At 49.1% G+C, this 21,644-nt stretch overlaps 1 protein-coding gene across 4 annotated transcripts in view; it reads left to right on the plus strand.

The window, feature by feature from the left end:
* Nucleotides 1-21,644, plus strand: part of DRC7 (dynein regulatory complex subunit 7) — a 56,502-nt gene that overhangs the window by 17,337 nt on the left and 17,521 nt on the right. The window contains exons 1-7 of one of the 4 annotated variants that reach the window (XM_075576522.1): nucleotides 5,627-5,707; nucleotides 10,791-10,962; nucleotides 12,317-12,497; nucleotides 14,124-14,249; nucleotides 15,152-15,346; nucleotides 18,238-18,396; nucleotides 21,286-21,504. In XM_075576522.1, coding sequence (XP_075432637.1) covers nucleotides 10,808-10,962; nucleotides 12,317-12,497; nucleotides 14,124-14,249; nucleotides 15,152-15,346; nucleotides 18,238-18,396; nucleotides 21,286-21,504 — 1,035 coding nt within the window. In that variant the 5' untranslated portion in view covers nucleotides 5,627-5,707; nucleotides 10,791-10,807. Of the gene's footprint in view, nucleotides 1-5,626; nucleotides 5,708-10,790; nucleotides 10,963-12,316; nucleotides 12,498-14,123; nucleotides 14,250-15,151; nucleotides 15,347-18,237; nucleotides 18,397-21,285; nucleotides 21,505-21,644 lie in introns of those variants that run through there. The other 3 variants (XM_075576524.1, XM_075576523.1, XM_075576525.1) reach the window with 3 other exon arrangements.

The raw sequence follows: 21,644 nt of genomic DNA on the forward strand, positions 1-21,644 counted from the left end.
GGACAATACCAAGTGCTGCACTCCCCGGGACACTACCAAGCGCTGCCCTCCCCGGGACAATACCAAGCGCTGCCCTCCCCGGGGACACTACCAAGCGCTGCGCTCCCCGGGACACTACCAAGCGCTGCGCTCCCCGGGACAATACCAAGTGCTGCACTCCCCGGGACAATACCAAGCGCTGCACTCCCCGGGGACACTACCAAGCGCTGCACTCCCCGGGGACACTACCAAGCGCTGCACTCCCCGGGGACAATACCAAGCGCTGCACTCCCCGGGGACAATACCAAGCGCTGCACTCCCCGGGGACACTACCAAGCGCTGCGCTCCCCGGGGACAATACCAAGCGCTGCACTCCCCGGGGACAATACCAAGCGCTGCACTCCCCGGGGACACTACCAAGCGCTGCACTCCCCGGGGACACTACCAAGCGCTGCACTCCCCGGGACACTACCAAGCGCTGCACTCCCCGGGACAATACCAAGCGCTGCACTCCCCGGGACAATACCAAGCGCTGCGCTCCCCGGGACAATACCAAGCGCTGCGCTCCCCGGGACAATACCAAGCGCTGCACTCCCCGGGGACAATACCAAGCGCTGCACTCCCCGGGACACTACCAAGCGCTGCACTCCCCGGGGACACTACCAAGCGCTGCACTCCCCGGGACAATACCAAGCGCTGCACTCCCCGGGACAATACCAAGCGCTGCGCTCCCCGGGACAATACCAAGCGCTGCGCTCCCCGGGACACTACCAAGCGCTGCACTCCCCGGGACACTACCAAGCGCTGCACTCCCCGGGGACACTACCAAGCGCTGCACTCCCCGGGACACTACCAAGCGCTGCGCTCCCCGGGACACTACCAAGCGCTGCGCTCCCCGGGACAATACCAAGCGCTGCACTCCCCGGGGACAATACCAAGCGCTGCGCTCCCCGGGGACACTACCAAGCGCTGCACTCCCCGGGGACACTACCAAGCGCTGCGCTCCCCGGGACACTACCAAGCGCTGCGCTCCCCGGGACACTACCAAGCGCTGCGCTCCCCGGGACAATACCAAGCGCTGCGCTCCCGGGGACAATACCAAGCGCTGCGCTCCCCGGGACAATACCAAGCGCTGCGCTCCCCGGGACAATACCAAGCGCTGCGCTCCCCGGGGACAATACCAAGCGCTGCGCTCCCCGGGGGCAATACCAAGCGCTGCGCTCCCCGGGGGCAATACCAAGCGCTGCGCTCCCCGGGGGCAATACCAAGCGCTGCGCTCCCCGGGGGCAATACCAAGCGCTGCGCTCCCCGGGACACTACCAAGCGCTGCGCTCCCCGGGACACTACCAAGCGCTGCACTCCCCGGGACAATACGACGCGCTGCGCTCCCCGGGACACTACCAAGCGCTGCGCTCCCCGGGACAATACGACGCGCTGCGCTCCCCGGGACAATACCAAGCGCTGCGCTCCCCGGGGACAATACCAAGCGCTGCGCTCCCCGGGACACTACCAAGCGCTGCACTCCCCGGGACAATACGACGTGCTGCACTCCCCGGGACACTACCAAGCGCTGCGCTCCCCGGGACACTACCAAGCGCTGCACTCCCCGGGACAATACGACGTGCTGCACTCCCCGGGACACTACCAAGCGCTGCACTCCCTGGGACAATACGACGTGCTGCACTCCCCGGGACAATACCAAGCGCTGCACTCCCCGGGACAATACGACGTGCTGCACTCCCCGGGACACTACCAAGCGCTGCACTCCCTGGGACAATACGACGTGCTGCACTCCCCGGGACAATACGACGTGCTGCACTCCCCGGGACAATACGACGTGCTGCACTCCCCGGGACAATACGACGTGCTGCACTCCCCGGGACAATACGACGTGCTGCACTCCCCGGGACAATACGACGTGCTGCACTCCCCGGGACAATACGACGTGCTGCACTCCCCGGGACAATACGACGTGCTGCACTCCCCGGGACAATACGACGTGCTGCACTCCCTGGGACAATACGACGTGCTGCACTCCCTGGGACAATACGACGTGCTGCACTCCCTGGGACAATACGACGTGCTGCACTCCCTGGGACAATACGACGTGCTGCACTCCCTGGGACAATACGACGTGCTGCACTCCCTGGGACAATACGACGTGCTGCACTCCCTGGGACAATACGACGTGCTGCACTCCCTGGGACAATACGACGTGCTGCACTCCCTGGGACAATACGACGTGCTGCACTCCCTGGGACAATACGACGTGCTGCACTCCCCGGGACAATACGACGTGCTGCACTCCCCGGGACAATACGACGTGCTGCACTCCCCGGGACAATACGACGTGCTGCACTCCCCGGGACAATACGACGTGCTGCACTCCCCGGGACAATACGACGTGCTGCACTCCCCGGGACAATACGACGTGCTGCACTCCCCGGGACAATACGACGTGCTGCACTCCCCGGGACAATACGACGTGCTGCACTCCCTGGGACAATACGACGTGCTGCACTCCCTGGGACAATACGACGTGCTGCACTCCCTGGGACAATACGACGTGCTGCACTCCCTGGGACAATACGACGTGCTGCACTCCCTGGGACAATACGACGTGCTGCACTCCCTGGGACAATACGACGTGCTGCACTCCCTGGGACAATACGACGTGCTGCACTCCCTGGGACAATACGACGTGCTGCACTCCCTGGGACAATACGACGTGCTGCACTCCCTGGTCTGCTACAAATCATTTGTAAGAACCATTTTTGTCCAAGTCAACCACATCTTAAATTATCCCTATACAGTGCCACACCCACAGGCGTCCATCCAGTATGCTCGGTATCTGGGACACCCTTCTTGCTACCAGCTCAGGATATTATACATCGATGGAAAGCGCTTTATAAAAGCACATTTAATGGAAGTTGTCAGATTACACTTTCCCAAACGTAACATCAAAATGAAGAAAAAAAAACATTCTGTTTGTTGCTCTTTTTGTTACCTGGTCAGGTTGCACATTGGTCGAAAGCATATAATAATAATAATAATAATAATAATAATAATAATTACTTAACGAATAATTTCCAGGACAATTGCCAGATGTATGAATTTCCAAGATTTAGACCCAAACATTTAGGTCCCTGGAGTGCACATATACATTTTGTGTAACATGACGAGACAAATTGTCAAAGAAAGATGGAACCTGCGTCTAAATATTACAATACGAATCCCAACGTCCCGCACCCAGTTGCTCCTTACTTTTAGGTTGAGGGATCTCTTCAGAGAAAACAAGTGTCAGCAGCAATAATCCCAATGTAGCCAGATACCAACAGGAAGGATTTCCCAGAGCCACCTAAAGAACATCATTTTCATCAAAGTATTCACCATTACAGGTCTGAATCTGTATTTCATGTAACTGGGCAGCAAAATGACTGAATCCCACAAACATTGATCCCGTTAGATACTTTACTTCTAGAAAGCAATCAATTTTGCATAGTTACACACTACCAGTTGTGTTTTTCATAGGAGAAATGGTAATGGAATCCCAAGGAAAGATAACACATTCATATATTAACTACAATAAAACAATTTAGCTTCAAATGGAAAAATGTGTTAGTGTTTCAGCCCCATTCCAAACAATTGCTTAATTGTGACATTTCTTGCTTATCCCCAGTTCAAGAACGGTGTCCCACGGGTTCACCTAAAAAGTACTGTAGTTGTGAATACACAAAACACCCCTTATTACGTTTTGCAATAATGCCATAAATCACTATTTGGCGTCAATTGATCCAACAAAAAAAAAGTACCAAGCCCGACAGGGGGGCTGCTTAGACCAGCCATGACCTGAACTTCATGGGAGTTGCTGATTGTTGGTCATAGGGCTCCATTAATTAAGGGGAAGGGGTCCAACTGACCCATGAGGTTCTGAGATGTGAATAGTCCGGCATCTTTCTACACTGGGACCGCTGACCCCCTCCTTCCCTTTCTGTGGCCAAAACTGCCACAAATCTACAGTTACGGTGAGGGTTTGTGGAATATCTCATTGTACCGCTGCTGGAAAAGCCCTGGGGCCTGTTTATATCTGTTTATTAAAGTCTTCCACCTGCAAAACAAGGCCAAAAAGAACTGCACCAGTTCTATGAAGGAAAAATATTTCCATCGATAAATCTGGTGCTGTTTTTTCACCCCAGTTTTGCAGCCAGGAGACTTAAAAAAAAACAAGGAGGGACTCTTCAGGTACAAAGACCATAATTTCAACATGTTGAAGTCCACTAGCAGTAAAAGTGTCATTAGGCTTCTAATGGGAAATGAAACACTTTCAAGTAGCTTTGCCACATTACTTAAGGAGTTTAAGATTTTTTTTTATAAATCAGGCACAGTACCACTACTTTCTAGGCACCTCAATGACACAGGTCACATTTACTTCCATAGATATAAAAACTCACCATTCTCTCATATAGATAACACCGTTCTTCACCTTTTTGAGCTCTAAACTAAGCTGCAAAATGCCTCCCCTAATTTCCCTTAAATAGAGGATCTGCACTCAAGCCATTTCCAATGAATGCAATTAACCTTTTTATCACCAGAGTTCAGTGGCTGGATATAAGAGCTGCATACCCTAACTCAGGGGTAAGCAACTCCAGTCCTCAGGGACAACGCACAGATCAGGTTTTCGGGATATCACTGCTTCAACACAGATGGCTCAATCAGTCTTCGACTGAGCCACTTGTGCTGAAGCAGGGATGTCCTGAAAACCCAGACCTGTTGGTAGCCCTTGGGGACTGAAGTTGGCTACCCCTGCCCTAACGCATATCTACCAACTTATACTTACAGGCTATATCCCATCAAGATAATGACCTTCCTAAAGGTCAGATAAGATCTTATATATACAGCTGTTTGCCTGGCAGACTTCAACAGGAAACGTTTAGTTCTCGATGGTAAACGTTCCCTTTAGAAAATGAGCAAACCCCAATTGTGTACAGCGTATGTCATCAGCGTGTCACCTTTCCTGATGTACACTGTGCGTCTATAGGGTACTGAAGGGGTTAAAATCGCAGAGCGTGGTCCCCAGTCTAGGATTAAGGGTTGGTACAGATACCATATCGCTCTTTTATTATCACTGATTTCTTGCGCCCCCTCCCGCTTCCACACGCGCCCCCTCCCGCTTCCACACGCGCCCTCACGCCGCATGGACGCGAACACTGCCTTAAGGCAGTCTGTGTGCTCAGCGAACAATTTGCGGTACCATGGCCCCAGCCTAACCCTTTGAGACACTGACGCTAACAAATAGCGAGCGCCCTTAAAAAAATGTTGCAGAATTTTTGCCACCATTTTGCAGAACCAGTGCAAAAAATATTGCAACAGATTTATCAAAGAAAACACATTGTTTCACTTTTGTATTATTATTATTAATATTAATATGTTTGGGTGTTTTCCTGTCCTGGTTTTGCAACTGGGTGATTTTGATAAACGACCCAGACAGGCTTCAAATCAAGAAAATCTGACTTATTTCATACACTAGCACCAGTGTGTGATTTTTTTTGTAATATGGGCATCAGAACATTGCATTACTGTGTATCTGCCTCTGTCAGCACTGAGGATGGAAATGAAAACTACAACTCCCATGAACCCTTGCGGCAGACGACAGTTTCCTTTACCGGTGCTTGGTTGCTTTGGCAACAGTGGATGCACAGGCAAGTGTAACTTCCAGCTGGAAAGGCAGGTGAGAGTGAGACACATTGTTGCAGTGTGCTTATATCTGCATGGATCACAGTGATCTCATATGTAATGCAGACTCCACGTTATTAACTAATAATGTCATATATTGTAGGCAGCATAAGTGCTAAATATACTGCTTGTTATTACATGTGTTCATACAGGATTTCAACATGTAAGGCACTGAGCTTGAACAAAACTGTGTGTGTGTGTGTGTGTGTGTGTGTGTGTGTGTGTGCGCGCGTGCGCGCGTGTATGTATATATATCAACACTACACCCCACCGGAGTATGAGGAAAGAGACACAGCACTGTTAGATGATGATCAAAAACAGTATATTGAAGTCCAGTACTGGACTTTAATATATTATTTTTGATCATCATCTAGCAGTGCTGTGTCTCTTTCCTCATACTCCGGTGGGGTGAAGTATTGAGTTTATTTGATTTTACTGATGCATGCACTGTTTTTTCTGATATATCTGCTCAGAGTGCCTGTTATTGCTTATGTGATATATATATATATATATATATATATATATATATATATATATATATATATATATAATCCACAGAAGCAGCCGGCACTCCACTTGCAAGTAGAAAAAATTCGGTGCTTGTCCCATAAAGCAATAATAAACCATACGATACCGTTTGAAGCACGGGATCAGGAGACATGTGTCTTTTTCAATACAAAAACTTGTGATCAAACTTACCAGAGTGCTGTCTCCTGATCTCGTGCTTCAAACGGTATTGTATGGTTTATATATATATGCAAATACAATGCACCAAATTCATCAATCAAGAAAATCCAAGAAAAAAAATGTCCTTTAATAAATCTGGTGCCAGTTTTGCAGCCGGAAGACTTTGATAAATAGCCCCCATGCCGTTTTATTTCCAGTGGGAGAGGGTAGAGAGACTATTGGGGTAAGAGGGTGGAAAATGGTCACCTTCCCTCTCTACCCCCTATGCCTTCCTTCCCATTCTCCATCTGTCCCTGGCTTCTTCCTTCTCATTTTCCTAACCCTGTGGTCCCTGCCTCTTTCTGTGATAACAAAGAAACTTCTCAGGATAACAATGCAAATTAATTTATTGTGAAGCCTGTCAGGGGAAACCAGGACAATTCCCCGGGACCAAGACACCAGACAGGATAAAGGATATTCATTCTGGCCGGAGCCAGCAGACACATCACACTACACAAACAGAGGGGGAATCCTAGCTAGCTAGGTGTTGGGTGCCGTTTCAGTAAGCCTATCCAGGAGTACTTCCTCATCCATAGAGGTCACAGGTCTCCCAGACCTCGGGGATGCAGTTTGCACAAAAGCACTTTTAAATCTCCCGCTCGCCAGCTTCAGTCTCAGTATCTCTGGCAAAGCCACACGGAGATACCCAGCAAAGCAAAAGTCCCAGTGCACAAAGAAAGTTTCAATTTCCCGCTCGGATCGCCTCCGAACCTTGTTCTGGGAGGGGCTCCGGAGCAACCTCGGGGCACACCACTTAGTCCGCTTACAGTCCAACTCCCAGACAGTCTGTGGAGCTCGGATCAGCTCCCCTTTACGTCGTTTCCCCGTCTCCATAGAATAGCATGAAAGACGGAGTCATGACCAATCACAGTGCAGATGCTGCGTGTGGACCAATCGCAGTGGGCTCGCCTGTGGTTGCCTATCCGGGCTGAGGGTGTGACCTTGTGGCTTGGATGGCCAAACTGGCAAAGTGACGTCACGCCCGTGACAGTCACGCGTTCGAGACGGAGTGCGAGTGCTGATCATTTCGGAGCTACAACCATACAGCTACTTCCATAGAGAAACAGTGGTATGATTACCTCCACAGAAGTTGTTTTAGCCTTGAAACTATCTCTTGGCAACATTGTTTATATCGTAACACACAATGTACTGGAAGTCTCCGCCTGTGCTGGAAGACACCGCCTGTGCTGGAAGACACCTCCTGTGCTGGAAGACTCCTCCTGTGCTGGAAGACTCCGCCTGTCCTGCAAGACTTCTCCTGTGCTGGAAGACTCCTCCTGTGCTGGAAGACTCCTCCTGTGCTGGAAGACTCCGCCTGTGCTGGAAGACATGGCATGTGGTGGAAGACACCTCCTGTGCTGAAAGACACCTCCTGTGCTGGAAGACACCGCCTGTGCTGGAAGACACCGCCTGTGCTGGAAGACATCGCCTGTGCTGGAAGACACCGCCTGTGCTGGAAGACACCGCCTGTGCTGGAAGACTCCTCCTGTGCTGGAAGACTCCGCCTGCGCTGGAAGACACCGCCTGTGCTGGAAGACACCGCCTGTGCTGGAAGACATGGCATGTGCTGGAAGACTCCTCCTGTGCTGGAAGACTCTGCCTGTGCTGGAAGACATCTCCTGTGCATGAAGACTCCGCCTGTGCTGGAAGACTCCGCCTGTGCTGGAAGACACCTCCTGTGCTGGAAGACTCCGCCTGTGCTGGAAGACACCTCCTGTGCTGGAAGACTCCGCCTGTGCTGGAAGACATCGCCTGTGCTGGAAGACACCGCCTGTGCTGGAAGACACCTCCTGTGCTGGAAGACACCGTCTGTGCTGGAAGACACCGCCTGTGCTGGAAGACTCCTCCTGTGCTGGAAGACACCTCCTGTGCTGGAAGACACCGCCTGTGCTGGAAGACTCCTCCTGTGCTGGAAGACATCGCCTGTGCTGGAAGACACCGCCTGTGCTGGAAGACACCGCCTGTGCTGGAAGACACCTCCTATGCTGGAAGACACCGCCTGTGCTGGAAGACACCGCCTGTGCTGGAATACACCGCCTGTGCTGGAAGACACCGCCTGTGCTGGAAGACACCTCCTATGCTGGAAGACACCGCCTGTGCTGGAAGACACCGCCTGTGCTGGAAGACACCTCCTATGCTGGAAGACACCGCCTGTGCTGGAAGACACCTCCTATGCTGGAAGACACCGCCTGTGCTGGAAGACATGGCATGTGGTGGAAGACACCTCCTGTGCTGGAAGACACCGCCTGTGCTGGAAGACATGGCATGTGGTGGAAGACACCTCCTGTGGTGGAAGACACCTCCTGTGGTGGAAGACACCTCCTGTGCTGGAAGACATCTCCTGTGCTGGAAGACATGGCATGTGGTGGAAGACACCTCCTGTGCTGGAAGACTCCGCCTGTGCTGGAAGACACCTCCTGTGCTGGAAGACACCTCCTGTGCTGGAAGACTCCTCCTGTGCTGGAAGACACCTCCTGTGCTGGAAGACACCTCCTGTGCTGGAAGACATGGCATGTGGTGGAAGACACCGCCTTTGCTGGAAGACACCTCCTGTGCTGGAAGACACCGCCTGTGCTGGAAGACTCCTCCTGTGCTGGAAGACATGGCATGTGCTGGAAGACTCCGCCTGTGCTGGAAGACACCGCCTGTGCTGGAAGACACCGCCTGTGCTGGAAGACTCCTCCTGTGCTGGAAGACACCGCCTGTGCTGGAAGACTCCGCCTGTGCTGGAAGACTCCGCCTGTGCTGGAAGACTCCGCCTGTGCTGGAAGACTCTCTGCCTGTGCTGGAAGACACCGCCTGTGCTGGAAGTCTCCTCCTGTGCTGGAAGTCTCCGCCTGTGCTGGAAGTCTCCGCCTGTGCTGGAAGACTCTCCGCCTGTGCTGGAAGACTCCGCCTGTGCTGGAAGTCTCCGCCTGTGCTGGAAGTCTCCGCCTGTGCTGGAAGTCTCCGCCTGTGCTGGAAGACATCGCCTGTGCTGCAAGTCTCCGCCTGTGCTGGAAGACTCCGCCTGTGCTGGAAGTCTCCGCCTGTGCTGGAAGTCTCCGCCTGTGCTGGAAGTCTCCGCCTGTGCTGGAAGTCTCCGCCTGTGCTGGAAGACTCCGCCTGTGCTGGAAGACATCGCCTGTGCTGCAAGTCTCCGCCTGTGCTGGAAGACTCCGCCTGTGCTGGAAGTCTCTGTCTGTGCTCGAGTCTCCGCCTGTGCTCGAAGACACCGCCTGTGCTGGAAGACACCTCCTGTGCTGGAAGACACGGCATGTGGTGGAAGACACGGCATGTGGTGGAAGACACCGCCTGTGCATGAAGACTCCGCCTGTGCTGGAAGATACCGCCTGTGCTGGAAGACTCCTCCTGTGCTGGAAGACACGGCATGTGGTGGAAGACACGGCATGTGGTGGAAGACACGGCATGTGGTGGAAGACACGGCATGTGCTGGAAGACACGGCATGTGCTGGAAGACAACGCCTGTGCTGGAAGAATCCGCCTGTGCTGGAAGACACCTCCTGTGCTGGAAGACACCGCCTGTGCTGGAAGACACCGCCTGTGCTGGAAGACACCGCCTGTGCTGGAAGACACCGCCTGTGCTGGAAGACATCGCCTGTGCTGGAAGACACCTCCTGTGCTGGAAGACATGGCATGTGCTGGAAGACACCGCCTGTGCTGGAAGACACCTCTTGTGCTGGAAGACATCGCCTGTGCTGGAAGACACTGCCTGTGCTGGAAGACACCTCCTGTGCTGGAAGACACCGCCTATGCTGGAAGACACCGCCTGTGGTGGAAGACACCGCCTGTGCTGGAAGACACCTCCTGTGCTGGAAGACACTGCCTGTGCTGGAAGACATCGCCTGTGCTGGAAGACACTGCCTGTGCTGGAAGACACCTCCTGTGCTGGAAGACACCGCCTATGCTGGAAGACACCGCCTGTGGTGGAAGACACCGCCTGTGCTGGAAGACACCGCCTGTGCTGGAAGACATGGCATGTGCTGGAAGACACCACCTGTGCTGGAAGACACCGCCTGTGCTGGAAGACTCAGCCTGTGCTGGAAGACACCGCCTGTGCTGGAAGACTCCGCCTGTGCTGGAAGAAAGGCATTTCAAGTGAATAGGCCGTAAAGGGCCACATTTTCTTATTTCAGGAATGTCTTATATAGCACTACTTATTAAATGTGGCCCATGATGCTTTCATTTCATATGTACAGAGAATACAGATTGTTATCACAATTGAGCATATGTTTTAAGTGACCCTTCCTTTGTTGCTCTTCTTCCTTATCACCTTTCACTGACTGACACAAACACGCCAAAATCATGACAAAATAGCTTGATCACGTTAATGCCGTGTGCTTCCTTTCCAGATAAGCAGTTGGGAAAGATGGAATATCTGGAAAGTGATAGAGATGGGGAACAAAAGTTTGAGGAGGAAGAGGAGGAGGGGGAGGAGGAAGAGGACATATTGACCCAGGAGGAGCTTCAAGTGATACAAGAACACCTGTCCCATATCGAGGTGACAGAAGTGGATAGCGAGGAGTAAGTAGTCATTATTATTATGAAGATCCTACAATGTACACAGTTCTTTACAGCAGGGCTGGCCAACTCCAGTCCCAAAGGGCCACAACAGGTCAGATATTAGGGACATCCCTGCTTCAGCACAGTGGCTCACTCATTTTGACTGAGGGATGACCAGGGATGTCCTTAAATCCTAACCTGTTGGTATCCCTTGAGGATTGGCATTGGCGCTCCTGCTTTACAGTATACACATACAGATAATATAGGATACAAGGACATTCTTACAGATGTTGTACTCGTTTGCACAATGTGTTGCGTTAACGGTGGCACATTATTTGTCAGTAGTGTTATTGAAAACAATGGTTAACGAGATAACACGTGTAATTTAACACGTTATTTTGTGCGCTAACTCACACTAGTGAGATAATAATGTCTGACCAACCCATATATAATACTGGCATAAGAGCCCCAGACATAGGGCCCACGTGAAACATGACTATATGAAAGACGTATGTGAATAATGTAAGTAGGAACGTATATGAAAGTAGCAACGTTCAGCGTTACATTACAATGATCCGAGCAACAATGTTTCACAGTGAAACCACGGTTGAGATAAGGTCATGGAAATATATAGCACAGACGTGTAAATTCGTAACTGAATTATAATACTTTTGAAATGTATCTAAAAAGGACATTACAGCACTTTTCTGGCCCTTCTACTCATACAGTAAATGTTTTCTGATGCAGCCCCAGTAGCAGAGCGTTCCAGAGCATCACTTAAACATGTCCCTTCAATGAATTTGCATGGCACCTCTTTAAGAATTATAACAAAAAAAGGAAGCGCTCTAACTATAGGCAGTCCAAACTTGTATATAGTGTATGGTGTGGTGTAGCTTGAAGAGTAGAATTGTTCCCGATTCTCAACAATAGTAGATTTTAAAGATGATCAGCGCACCTCGTTGAAAGGGAGGGCAAGAGAAGAGAAGGAAAAAAAGCACAATAGTGAAGCAAGTTCACAACATGTAATGTGCATAGGTTAGTGGCTAGTGGTGCATATCTCACCACTAACCTATGCACATTACATGTTGTGAACTTGCTTCACTATTGTGCTTTTTTCCCTTCTCTTGTCCTCCCTTTCAACGAGGTGCGCTGATCATCTTTAAAATCTACTATGACATCCCTTTAGCCTCTCCCTGCTTTAGGTTTGCAGAGTCACAAACAGTCCTTGATAGAAAGCAGTTGAGCATCACCCAACCTTTCATCTGTTATAAACCCCGAGAGCAACCCTTTATAGTTCTCTGCTGCCTGCCAGCATAAAACCTTAAACGCATCGATCATCTTTCTGTTCTCTAACCACTGGATGCTTCTCTCCCAGTTTCAGAGAATTCAATGTGCTCCCCTTGGACCTCACGGGATTCCCCATCTCCTATACAACTAACTCCCACAAAGAGCAGATGCTGCTGCGTCTGTCTGAGAACTTCTGGCGTCAGTACACTCACCTCTACCCAGACCGCAAACCTCTCTTCATCTCTCCCCAGAATGAATGCGGTGTGGAGGTGAGCCAGCGACCCTTGTTTAGGACAGTGGGCACGGAGGCACAATTGTGGAGTAGAATATAGCATTACCGTTTCCCCACAGATTACGGGAACAGATGCAGACATTGTTGTTTTAACATTTGGAACGAAAGCTGTAAAAACACGAACTGTCTGAAGCTTCTCCTTAAGCTAAGTCCGTTCAATATGTATTAATAATTAATTGCATATTATTTATACTGGGACTGCATTGGTCTTAAACCAGGTGATACTGAATTAATCCATGTTTGGGGAGGGATCATAGGGAGTAACAGGGGATCAGTCATTAAAGTTGGCCGATGACCTAGACCAAGTAGACATCCAGTAACCTGCCTGGCTAAAGGGAAACGATTCTATTCGCAGACCCCCCCTTGGTGTCCTTCTGGCTTGCTGTTAGCCAGAGCAGTCTTTTTGGATCATCAATAAATGTCCTATTTATAGACAAATGAAGTGCAAATGCATTGGTTTAATAACCCAGGCATGGCTTATGCAGGTCGTGTAATTATTTATTTCCGGCCAATTTACAGATTTTCTTTGATCTCCTAAAATGAAAATGTTAATATTTTCTCATCATTTGCAGTTATCAGTTATTTAATGTATTTATTACAGCAAATTCAAAAATAAAACATAAGGAAACAATTAGGCTGCTTCCTTCCATATACTTCAAAGCGGGGTGCGCAAACTGGGGGGCCGGAGATTTGTTTTGGGGGCGCCGCGCTCTTCCCCAAGGCATTAAAATAAAATGCCGGGGGATCGCGTGAGGCCTCTGCAACTCTCAACTTGCCATGATTCTGCCAACTTGAGGACTTGTCTAAATGACAATGCGGTGTCAAATGACGCCGCGGGGTCATGTGACGTGACGTCGCACACGTCAAATGACATCGTGGGTCATGTGACCCTGTAGCATCGTTTGACACAACATCAAGATGGCACGTGACGCTGCGTTGTCATAGCAACGGACACCACACAGCACGTGACACTGCATTGTCATGGCAACGCAACGCTACAGCAGAGGGTCGGCTATGGAAAAGGTAAGAAGCACACACAAACAAATTGCCTCCCCAAACCATTGCCTCCCCCACAAAAAATTGCCGCTCTAAGCTACAGCCTACTCAACCTAATGGGAAGTCCGCCGCTGATGACAGGGCTATCACATTATTTGGTTGTGTACTGTGTATTATCTTTGCACGTACGCAATTTGGGTGCAGAACATTGACATTTTTATCCTGCACCTACTGTATGTATCAAAGTACTTTGCTCTGATTTTGCCGCCTGCCCACGCTTGTGACTTTGGGAGTGTCGGTAGGAGGAGTTCCATCCTGCACGCATTGTAATGAGATGTATCACGTTCCGCGTCTCTGTGCGCCATTCGTTTTTACTTTTATTTGCAACAAACACACAAAAAAAAACAACCAACCAGGAAGCAGCGTAAATGTAATATTTTGCATCAGATAAAAGAAACTGTTCTTACGTGAGATGTAACCCTGCTCCAAAAACCGGCGCAGTGCGGCAACACGCACGTTTCTCTCTGTTGATACATAGACCCCTTGTGAGTGTAAGTGCTGGTAGGTGGCACAGTCAGTGATGTGCCTCTTTATTCTGTATCTACAGAAGTTTGTCTGCACCACATTGCGCCCCACACTCCTTCCGTATCCTGAGCTGTATAACTGGGATGAGTGCGCCCGCTTCGTGTCAGAGTACTTGTGCATGCAGCCCCTCCACCCTCCACTTGAGCCGGTAAGATGCTATCACTCTGGTGCATGTCTGCTTCAACTTCACCCCTCACCATTGTACCTTTCAAGCATCTCTTTATTCCCATCATCTATATGTCCCCTGCTGCCCCCCTGCTCTGCATCTCCTTCTTATCTGGCTATCCTATAGTCTCCCTCTTGGTTTTCTGTACAAATGTCTGTCCTCTATTCTTTCTTGTCTGCATACTCTCCTTGTCTATCTGGGCAATGTTCTCTTATCTGTGACCCCCCAATGCTCTAAACATCTGACCTTCATGTGTCTCACTTGTTCAGTCTCTGCTTTCCTGCCTCTGCTATCCATACCTCTTACTTTTTCATACTCAGGGCTTCCTCAGACCTGTTCCTTCTCTGCTCACCTTCTTCTGGCCTCCACACCTCACCTGTCCATTCTTAGTTCTGCTTCATTTATGTTCCATACCTCTCACCTGTTCATTCTCTGCTCTCGCTCGTCTGACCTCAACACCTCTCACCTGTGCATTCTCAGTTCTCCTTCATCTGGTGTCCACACCTCTCGCCTGTTCACACCCTGCTCTCTTTCCTTTGACCTCCGTACCTCTCACATGTTTATATTACTCTGAACTCTTTCCTCTGGCCTCCATACCTCTCCATCTCTCTCACTTTTTTATTCTCTGCTCACCCTCCTTCACACCTGTCCATTCTTTGCTTTCCCTACTTTGATCTTTCTACCCTTACATTTGTTCAACCACAACGCCCTCACCTTTGACATATTTATCCCCTTTCTTGTCCATCTCACCTACTCTTTCACGTATCCATCCTTTTATTTCCCTCCTCTCACTTTTCTATCAGTTCATTGGCCGATCTTCTGATCTTCCATCTCTCACCATCCTGTTCTCTCCCCATCTAACATCCCCTTCTCTCCCTCCGCAGCCTCTCAACCTCTTCTCCCCTAGCACCATCCTAGGGAACCAAAAGGGGAACTGCTTTGACTTCAGCATACTGCTGTGCTCACTGCTGCTGGGTACTGGGTATGATGCCTATTGTGTCAGTGGTTACGCAACACGGCAGATGTGTCTGATGGATGAGACGCGAGATGTCTGCCCCCTACTCAAGAAGCCGGAGCAGGTGAGAAGCCCATGGACACTAATCCCTGACTCTGATCCTTGTGCGTTCTGTACCTGTGTATCCAAAACCTTGATACAAATAACCAGCAACACACAACAAGCTGCAAAAATGGCTGAACCCATTTTGAAATCAAATCATTATTCCTTTTAATGCTAGCGGGTCAGTGTGTTTCTGGCCCCTCCTGCAGGGGAGACGTTAAAAAAAATGATATGTTGAGAAAGCAATAAAAGTTAACAATATGAAAAAGTAAGTTAGGGAGTCAGTGGGCATAAATATGTCGATATAGGTCCGAATTTACTAAGCAGTTTTCTGCCATAAAGCACCTTCCGATGCAGGAAGACACGTTACCGCCCGAGTCAATGTGCTGGAAGATGTCTTCCAGTGCCAGTAGGTGTCTTATGGCAGAAAAATGCATAGTAAATATGGCTATTTGGACCTGTTAAGATACAATATAATAAATACGTAGTAGAAACATTGCTGTAAGTCACCATCTGTTATGGCCGCGAATGTTGCTGTGTACTGTCCAGGAGACAGACCCGCTAGGCAGAGGTGGAGAGTAGAGACCGACCCGTTCCTGGGAACTGAATCCTGAAGCAATAGAATAGTGGAGTCCGGTTCCGGAGTCAGGGCAGGAGAGAGGCAAGATGTTCGTGGTCACTGTTCCGGGGTCAGGGCAGGAGAGAGGCAGGATGGTCGTGGTCACTGTTCCGGGGTCAGGGCAGGAGAGAGGCAGGATGGTCGAGGTCAGGGCTGGAGAGAAGCAGAATCGTAGGGGTGAGGTAGTCCGGCGGCAGGCAAGACGAGGCTTCCAGCGGGTGACTAGGCAAGGAGTACCTTGCACAGGCAAGGAGGAGAGGGTAATGGAAGCCTTTTAAAGTGACAAGGCAGGTGAGAGCAATCGGCTCAGGAAGATGCTGACTTCCTGCTTCGGGGGCCATGTTGGTACAGGCAAAGAAAGTCAGAAGGCATTCATATTGGAGATTCTCATACCCTTCCAGCATCAGTCGAAATAACTGTAAATAAAGAAAAGTATAGGAATGGATATACTTCTAATGATTAGTGCATATAAATAATGAATCAATGTTTCTGTCCCTGAATGAACCGTCATCATAATCAATGGGCATTCTGTATCAGAAGGGCATGTAACTTTATAGGCTCAGCCTGCGGCCTCTTCTGCCTTTGGAAGAGTTTTGTGTTGTGACCTTTAATACGTATTGTGACGATCGTGGCAATGTGGTTCTTTGGATAAAGGTAAAGCCCAAGCTATTGCCCCATCGTCTGTATGGATATGCAGGCTAGCCCTGTATATTCATCCTATCAAGGCTTATCTGGCTAATTATGTCTATGTAAACTGCCTGTAACTTTATTACCAGTGAAACGTAACATATTGATTGTCTAAACGTTGTGTTCTGAGTTCCCTGGGCATGCTAGACTGGTAATACACTAACTCAGCCTGCACACCTAGGGATCCAGGTGCAGAGGGTCCCACAAGGAGATTGTGGACAATGGAGGGTGGGGATGGGCAGTGCTCTTGATTGGGAGCCGTTGGTCTGATGACCAGGACCATTGTCTGCCCAGCCAGAGAGGCACCTATCTGATCAAGAGATAGCGAGCTGGCCTTGGGAACAGGGGGAGGTAGACACTGTTCCCATTGGCTGGTTCGTAATTCCCGCCCTCCTTGCCTCGGCCTCTTCGTCATGCCCCCTGCCCCGATTAGCCAACACAGACAAGCCCTCGTTCTGTGATTGGTTCAACACCTAGCATCCGTGTGGTGATTGGTCGCTGCCCGTTCTCCATATTTGTCTGCGGGGATGGGACAGCTATCAGAAGTGTAGCCGATTTCAGTACTGTGTTGGTTGCTGACCCTGTCATCTGGATCGACTAAGAGGGGTCTGTGAGATATATTTATTACAGTCTCCCAGCTGCATAAGACTTAAAAAAGGCCAAAGTCTCCCAAACAACACCACATTTATCAAGGAAAGCTATTACCATTGAAACCAATTAGATTCTCTACTGGTCTAATTCTTGGGCCAACAAAGGCACATCCTTGTGCTCATCCCTGGACTTTGTCAGCACCCCTGCTCAAGAAATGTGATTGTAAGCCTCCCACCCCCCTTACCCCCAGGTTCCCTCGGAGGCCATGTTTGAGCTTCTCCCATTAGATGGTGTGTTCCTCTAATTATCTTATGCTGCCCACCACTGATTTAAACACTCAGGGGTAGAGTTAATAACCTTCAATACATGTTATCTCGCTGTAACCCCTCTTTAATTACCATTCAAGTCAATGTCGGCGGACGAGGGACAGTGGTGCTGTAAGCCATGTTGAAGGTTAGTAAATCCTGGCTTTAGGTTCTGATCTGGCAGATCCTTTTTAAAGGCTTTCATGCTAGTGACTAACTCTGCCTTAGTCTACCTGCTACCATATTGAATAGACACCAAAGCCTTTCTATTTGGCCGTAGTTGCAACTTTAGTTTGAAGATGTATTTATCTTTATTTGAATACACATCGCTCCTCAGTTTCTCATGCTCCAAAGGACAGGTACAACCTACCAGAGACTCTCAAAGCCGCCCCCAGTTTCATAAATGTTAAGATCTCAGCTGCCTCATATTTTAATCTTATCTGTAACTGTTACATACGTCCATAATCATCTATTGTGTCTAACTGTCCATGAAATGTCTGTAAATAAAAGGTGTAATGATGCATTATCATTATAACTCTGTGCCCAGGACACACACGAAAACGAGAGGTGACTCATTATTTCCAGGTAAAACATTTAATAAATAAATACATTTGATAAACAGCAGTGTCATATTTCTTCTTTTATTTTTTTTTCCCTCCCGGATCTGGGTGCAACCTGGGACCTCACTCCCTCTCCCAAACCTACACGTAGAGCTCTGGGGAGCCCGCTCTTAACCCCCCCAAGAAGTACAGTGTGAAGCCCCCCCGGCAGCTGGTCAGTAAGTTTGAGCTGGAGCAGGAAGCCAAAAGAGAGGCGAAAACCCTGGCGGTGCTGCAAAAACAGCAGGAGGAGGAGGAGCAACGGCAGGCGGTGAGCAGTAACAAGTATCACTCAATAGGAGGCTTAAAAAAAAGGCTGATTTACACTGCAGGAATCTTGAGGCCATGGCTGGCACCTTCTGAATTAAGACTTTCAGTAGACTGGACTCATGATCCCTTCTCCCCACACCCACAGAACCCCTGTATTCCGTGTTCTAGTTTGTAAAGGGCTGCGTACATTGTTGGCACTGTGTAAATAAAAATATACATGCATACATACCAACAGGCCAGGTTTTCAAGATTTCTTGAATGAACACATCATTAACCAATGATGTTGGCTGTAATTATAATTATTATTAAGACAGGGTGATTAGGTATGTTTTGGCATGAATACTTGGCCTGGTGGTTGCTTTCTAGGACTGAACGTATCCAGCTCGCTTTAGACTATTTGGTTCGAGGAATGAAGATGCGTAATTATATAGTTACATAGTTACATAGTAGATGAGATTGAAAAAAGACGTGCGTCCATCAAGTTCATCCTATGCTAAATTTAGACGACAAATACTTTATCCTATATCCGTACTTACAGTATATTGATCCAGAGGAAGGCAAACACAAACCCCAGTGACATTTCATCCAATAATTATGAGGCTAAAGGCTAATGATGTGGGAAGGGGCACAGGCATCACCTTTCCCTGAATTCCACTCCATACCTGTGCTCTTTGCCAGCCTTGTTTCAGATCCGCAGTACCTCCCACCCCTTCTCCTTCTCCACCACTTGCCTCTGCATAGCCCTTAGTTTAGGCCCTAAATTTCATTAGGGGAAGCAAAGCCTAATTCCTCAAAAAAATAAAAGAAATCAGCTAAATCCCTTGTTGTCCTTTCCAGTTTGTGCATTCACACAATAGAGGGCTATGGCTATCCTGAGACACCAGTATAACAGAACAGGACTGGCACTAATAGGTCTTTCATATTGACGAAGGCGATTTATTGCAAAAATCAAGGTTTTGGTCCGCCCCAGAACCTTTATCAATGTAAAGGTCACAGCGTGAACCAAAACTGTCTTTTTCTTTTTTCCATAAACCACCATTATTATTTTGGAAGACCTATCAGTGCCAACGCATTTTCTATTACACTATCCTTGCCATTCCAGGCATGAAACGTCAAATAATCATGGGGTGCCCTGTTCCAATACATTTATCCTGAGACATCAGCAAGCCAAACTTTGGGCCATATTGAAACATTTCAAAAGTTTGGGATTCATGGCAACCTCTCCCCGCACCCACAATCACTGAGGCCAGACGCTGATCTAATACAATCATCTTTATTTTAAAATAATACCGCATTATGCACTTATATTTATTCCTACCATTGTTTGAATTATTCCCATCAAACTCAAGGCATAGTGCGAACGCAGCGCAAGGAGTAGCGTGCGCCTGTCGCCTGAGCGATCTGTGGACTCAGATGCGCTCGCGACTGGGAGGCGTGACCGTTACGTCACCAGGCTGGTTCGCCCTCATTGGCTGAGCCACTCATGTGACGCGGCTGTCGCGCAAAAAAAACAATGATTTGTCTCCTCAAAATCCTGCTGCGCCGTCGCGCTTCCTCGCGCGCGCAGCAGGATAGAGGTACTGTATTTTCTTCGCGCTGTTACGTGCACCGTCATCCTCACTATGGCCACAGCCTTAGATTGTAAGCTAAGGGGGTAGGAATTTCCTTTTCATATTTGACACATCTATACCTATGTTCTGTGTATACAAATATATATATACAGTGGTGTGAAAAAGAAAGTGCACCCTCTTTGAATTCTATGGTTTTACATATCAGGACATAATAACAATCATCTGTTTAACTGCACTGTAGCTCACATGTAGCTCACATGTAGCTCACATGTAGCTCACATGCAGTGCTCTGTCACGATCAGGGTTAACCGGCCTACCGGGGAACGTGGCATCCCCAGACACCACACAAGCATTTCATAAACAAGAGTTTATTTAGCCGGAGCTAACAGGAAATCACACAGTACATAACAACACAACTACACGTTACCGGCCCACGGGGTTAATGGGGAACACCTAATCTCACTATCTGGACGATGCAAACTTGCCTTGTTTCAGTTTCGGAGTACTGGAACAAAAAGTTTTTCTTTCCCGCGAGGGAACACATCTTAAAAAAAGACTTACACAGGCTCGCGTCAAGACAGACGCACAGGCGTAGGACCCCCGGTACCACGCAGGTACCACGCAGGTACCACGCAGGTACCACACCGGTACCACACCGGTAACACACAGCCTTTCCAGAGGAACACAGTCTTTATAAGTACTGACAGTCAGGGAACACTGATACTTGGGAGGGGGCCATGGTTATGCCCCTGGTAAATTGGGGAGATTCCAGTCAATTTGGGGGGGGAACAAAGGATGTGATAAGGGCAGGATTGCTTCTCTCGGCGGGGGGCCGATTGTCCTGAGTTTTGCACTCATATTGGATGTGTGTTCGTGCTTCTTTGTTGTATATTTAAGGTCACTCCCCCTGTAGCATTCCAATTGACGCAATGAAATATATACATATATAACATTGTGGGGTTTGAGCTGGCTAATACAGCTCAACCCCGTTATAGCGCGATCCGTTACAACGCGAATCCGCTTATAACGCGGTGCAAGCATGGCTCCAAATTTTTGTATTTATGAATACTTCACCACACGATTATTGGTATCTTAAATACTTTATTGTACAATGCGTACAATTGTACATTATTTCTAACGCGATCCGCTTATAACGCGATGTGATTCTTTGGACCCCAAGCACAGCGTTATAAGGGGGTTGAGCTGTATTGTGTATGCCTAAAGGTTGCAGTATTACCAGTAGCTCATTCCTTTTTCCTATGGCTGCCCATTTGCACGAAGACCGTGTTGTATGTAATGGCTGTCCTACATGCCCACAGGATGCAGATAAGCCTGGCCCGGATCCGCTATACGGACTTCGCGTGCATTGTTGGGTTCTGGTTCTGTCTGGGAAGCGCGAGGTTCCAGAGAACTTCTTCATCGACGCACTAACAGGCAACAGCTTTGGAACCACAGATGAGCACTTCCTGGGGATAGAGAACCTGTGGAATCATGAGAACTACTGGGCCAACATGCAGGACTGTCGCAACGCCTGCAAGGTACCGTCCCTTGGAGGAGATGCATGTGCAGGGCAGAGAGGGTAGGAAGGTGTGATGACCCTGGATGACCCTGGATGGGCAGATGAGTGGGTATCGGTAGGATTGAAAATGAAGGGTGTTTGCTTAGAGCAGCGGTGGCC

The sequence above is a fragment of the Ascaphus truei genome, chromosome 19 (genome assembly GCF_040206685.1).
Source record: "Ascaphus truei isolate aAscTru1 chromosome 19, aAscTru1.hap1, whole genome shotgun sequence".
NCBI lineage: Eukaryota > Metazoa > Chordata > Amphibia > Anura > Ascaphidae > Ascaphus > Ascaphus truei.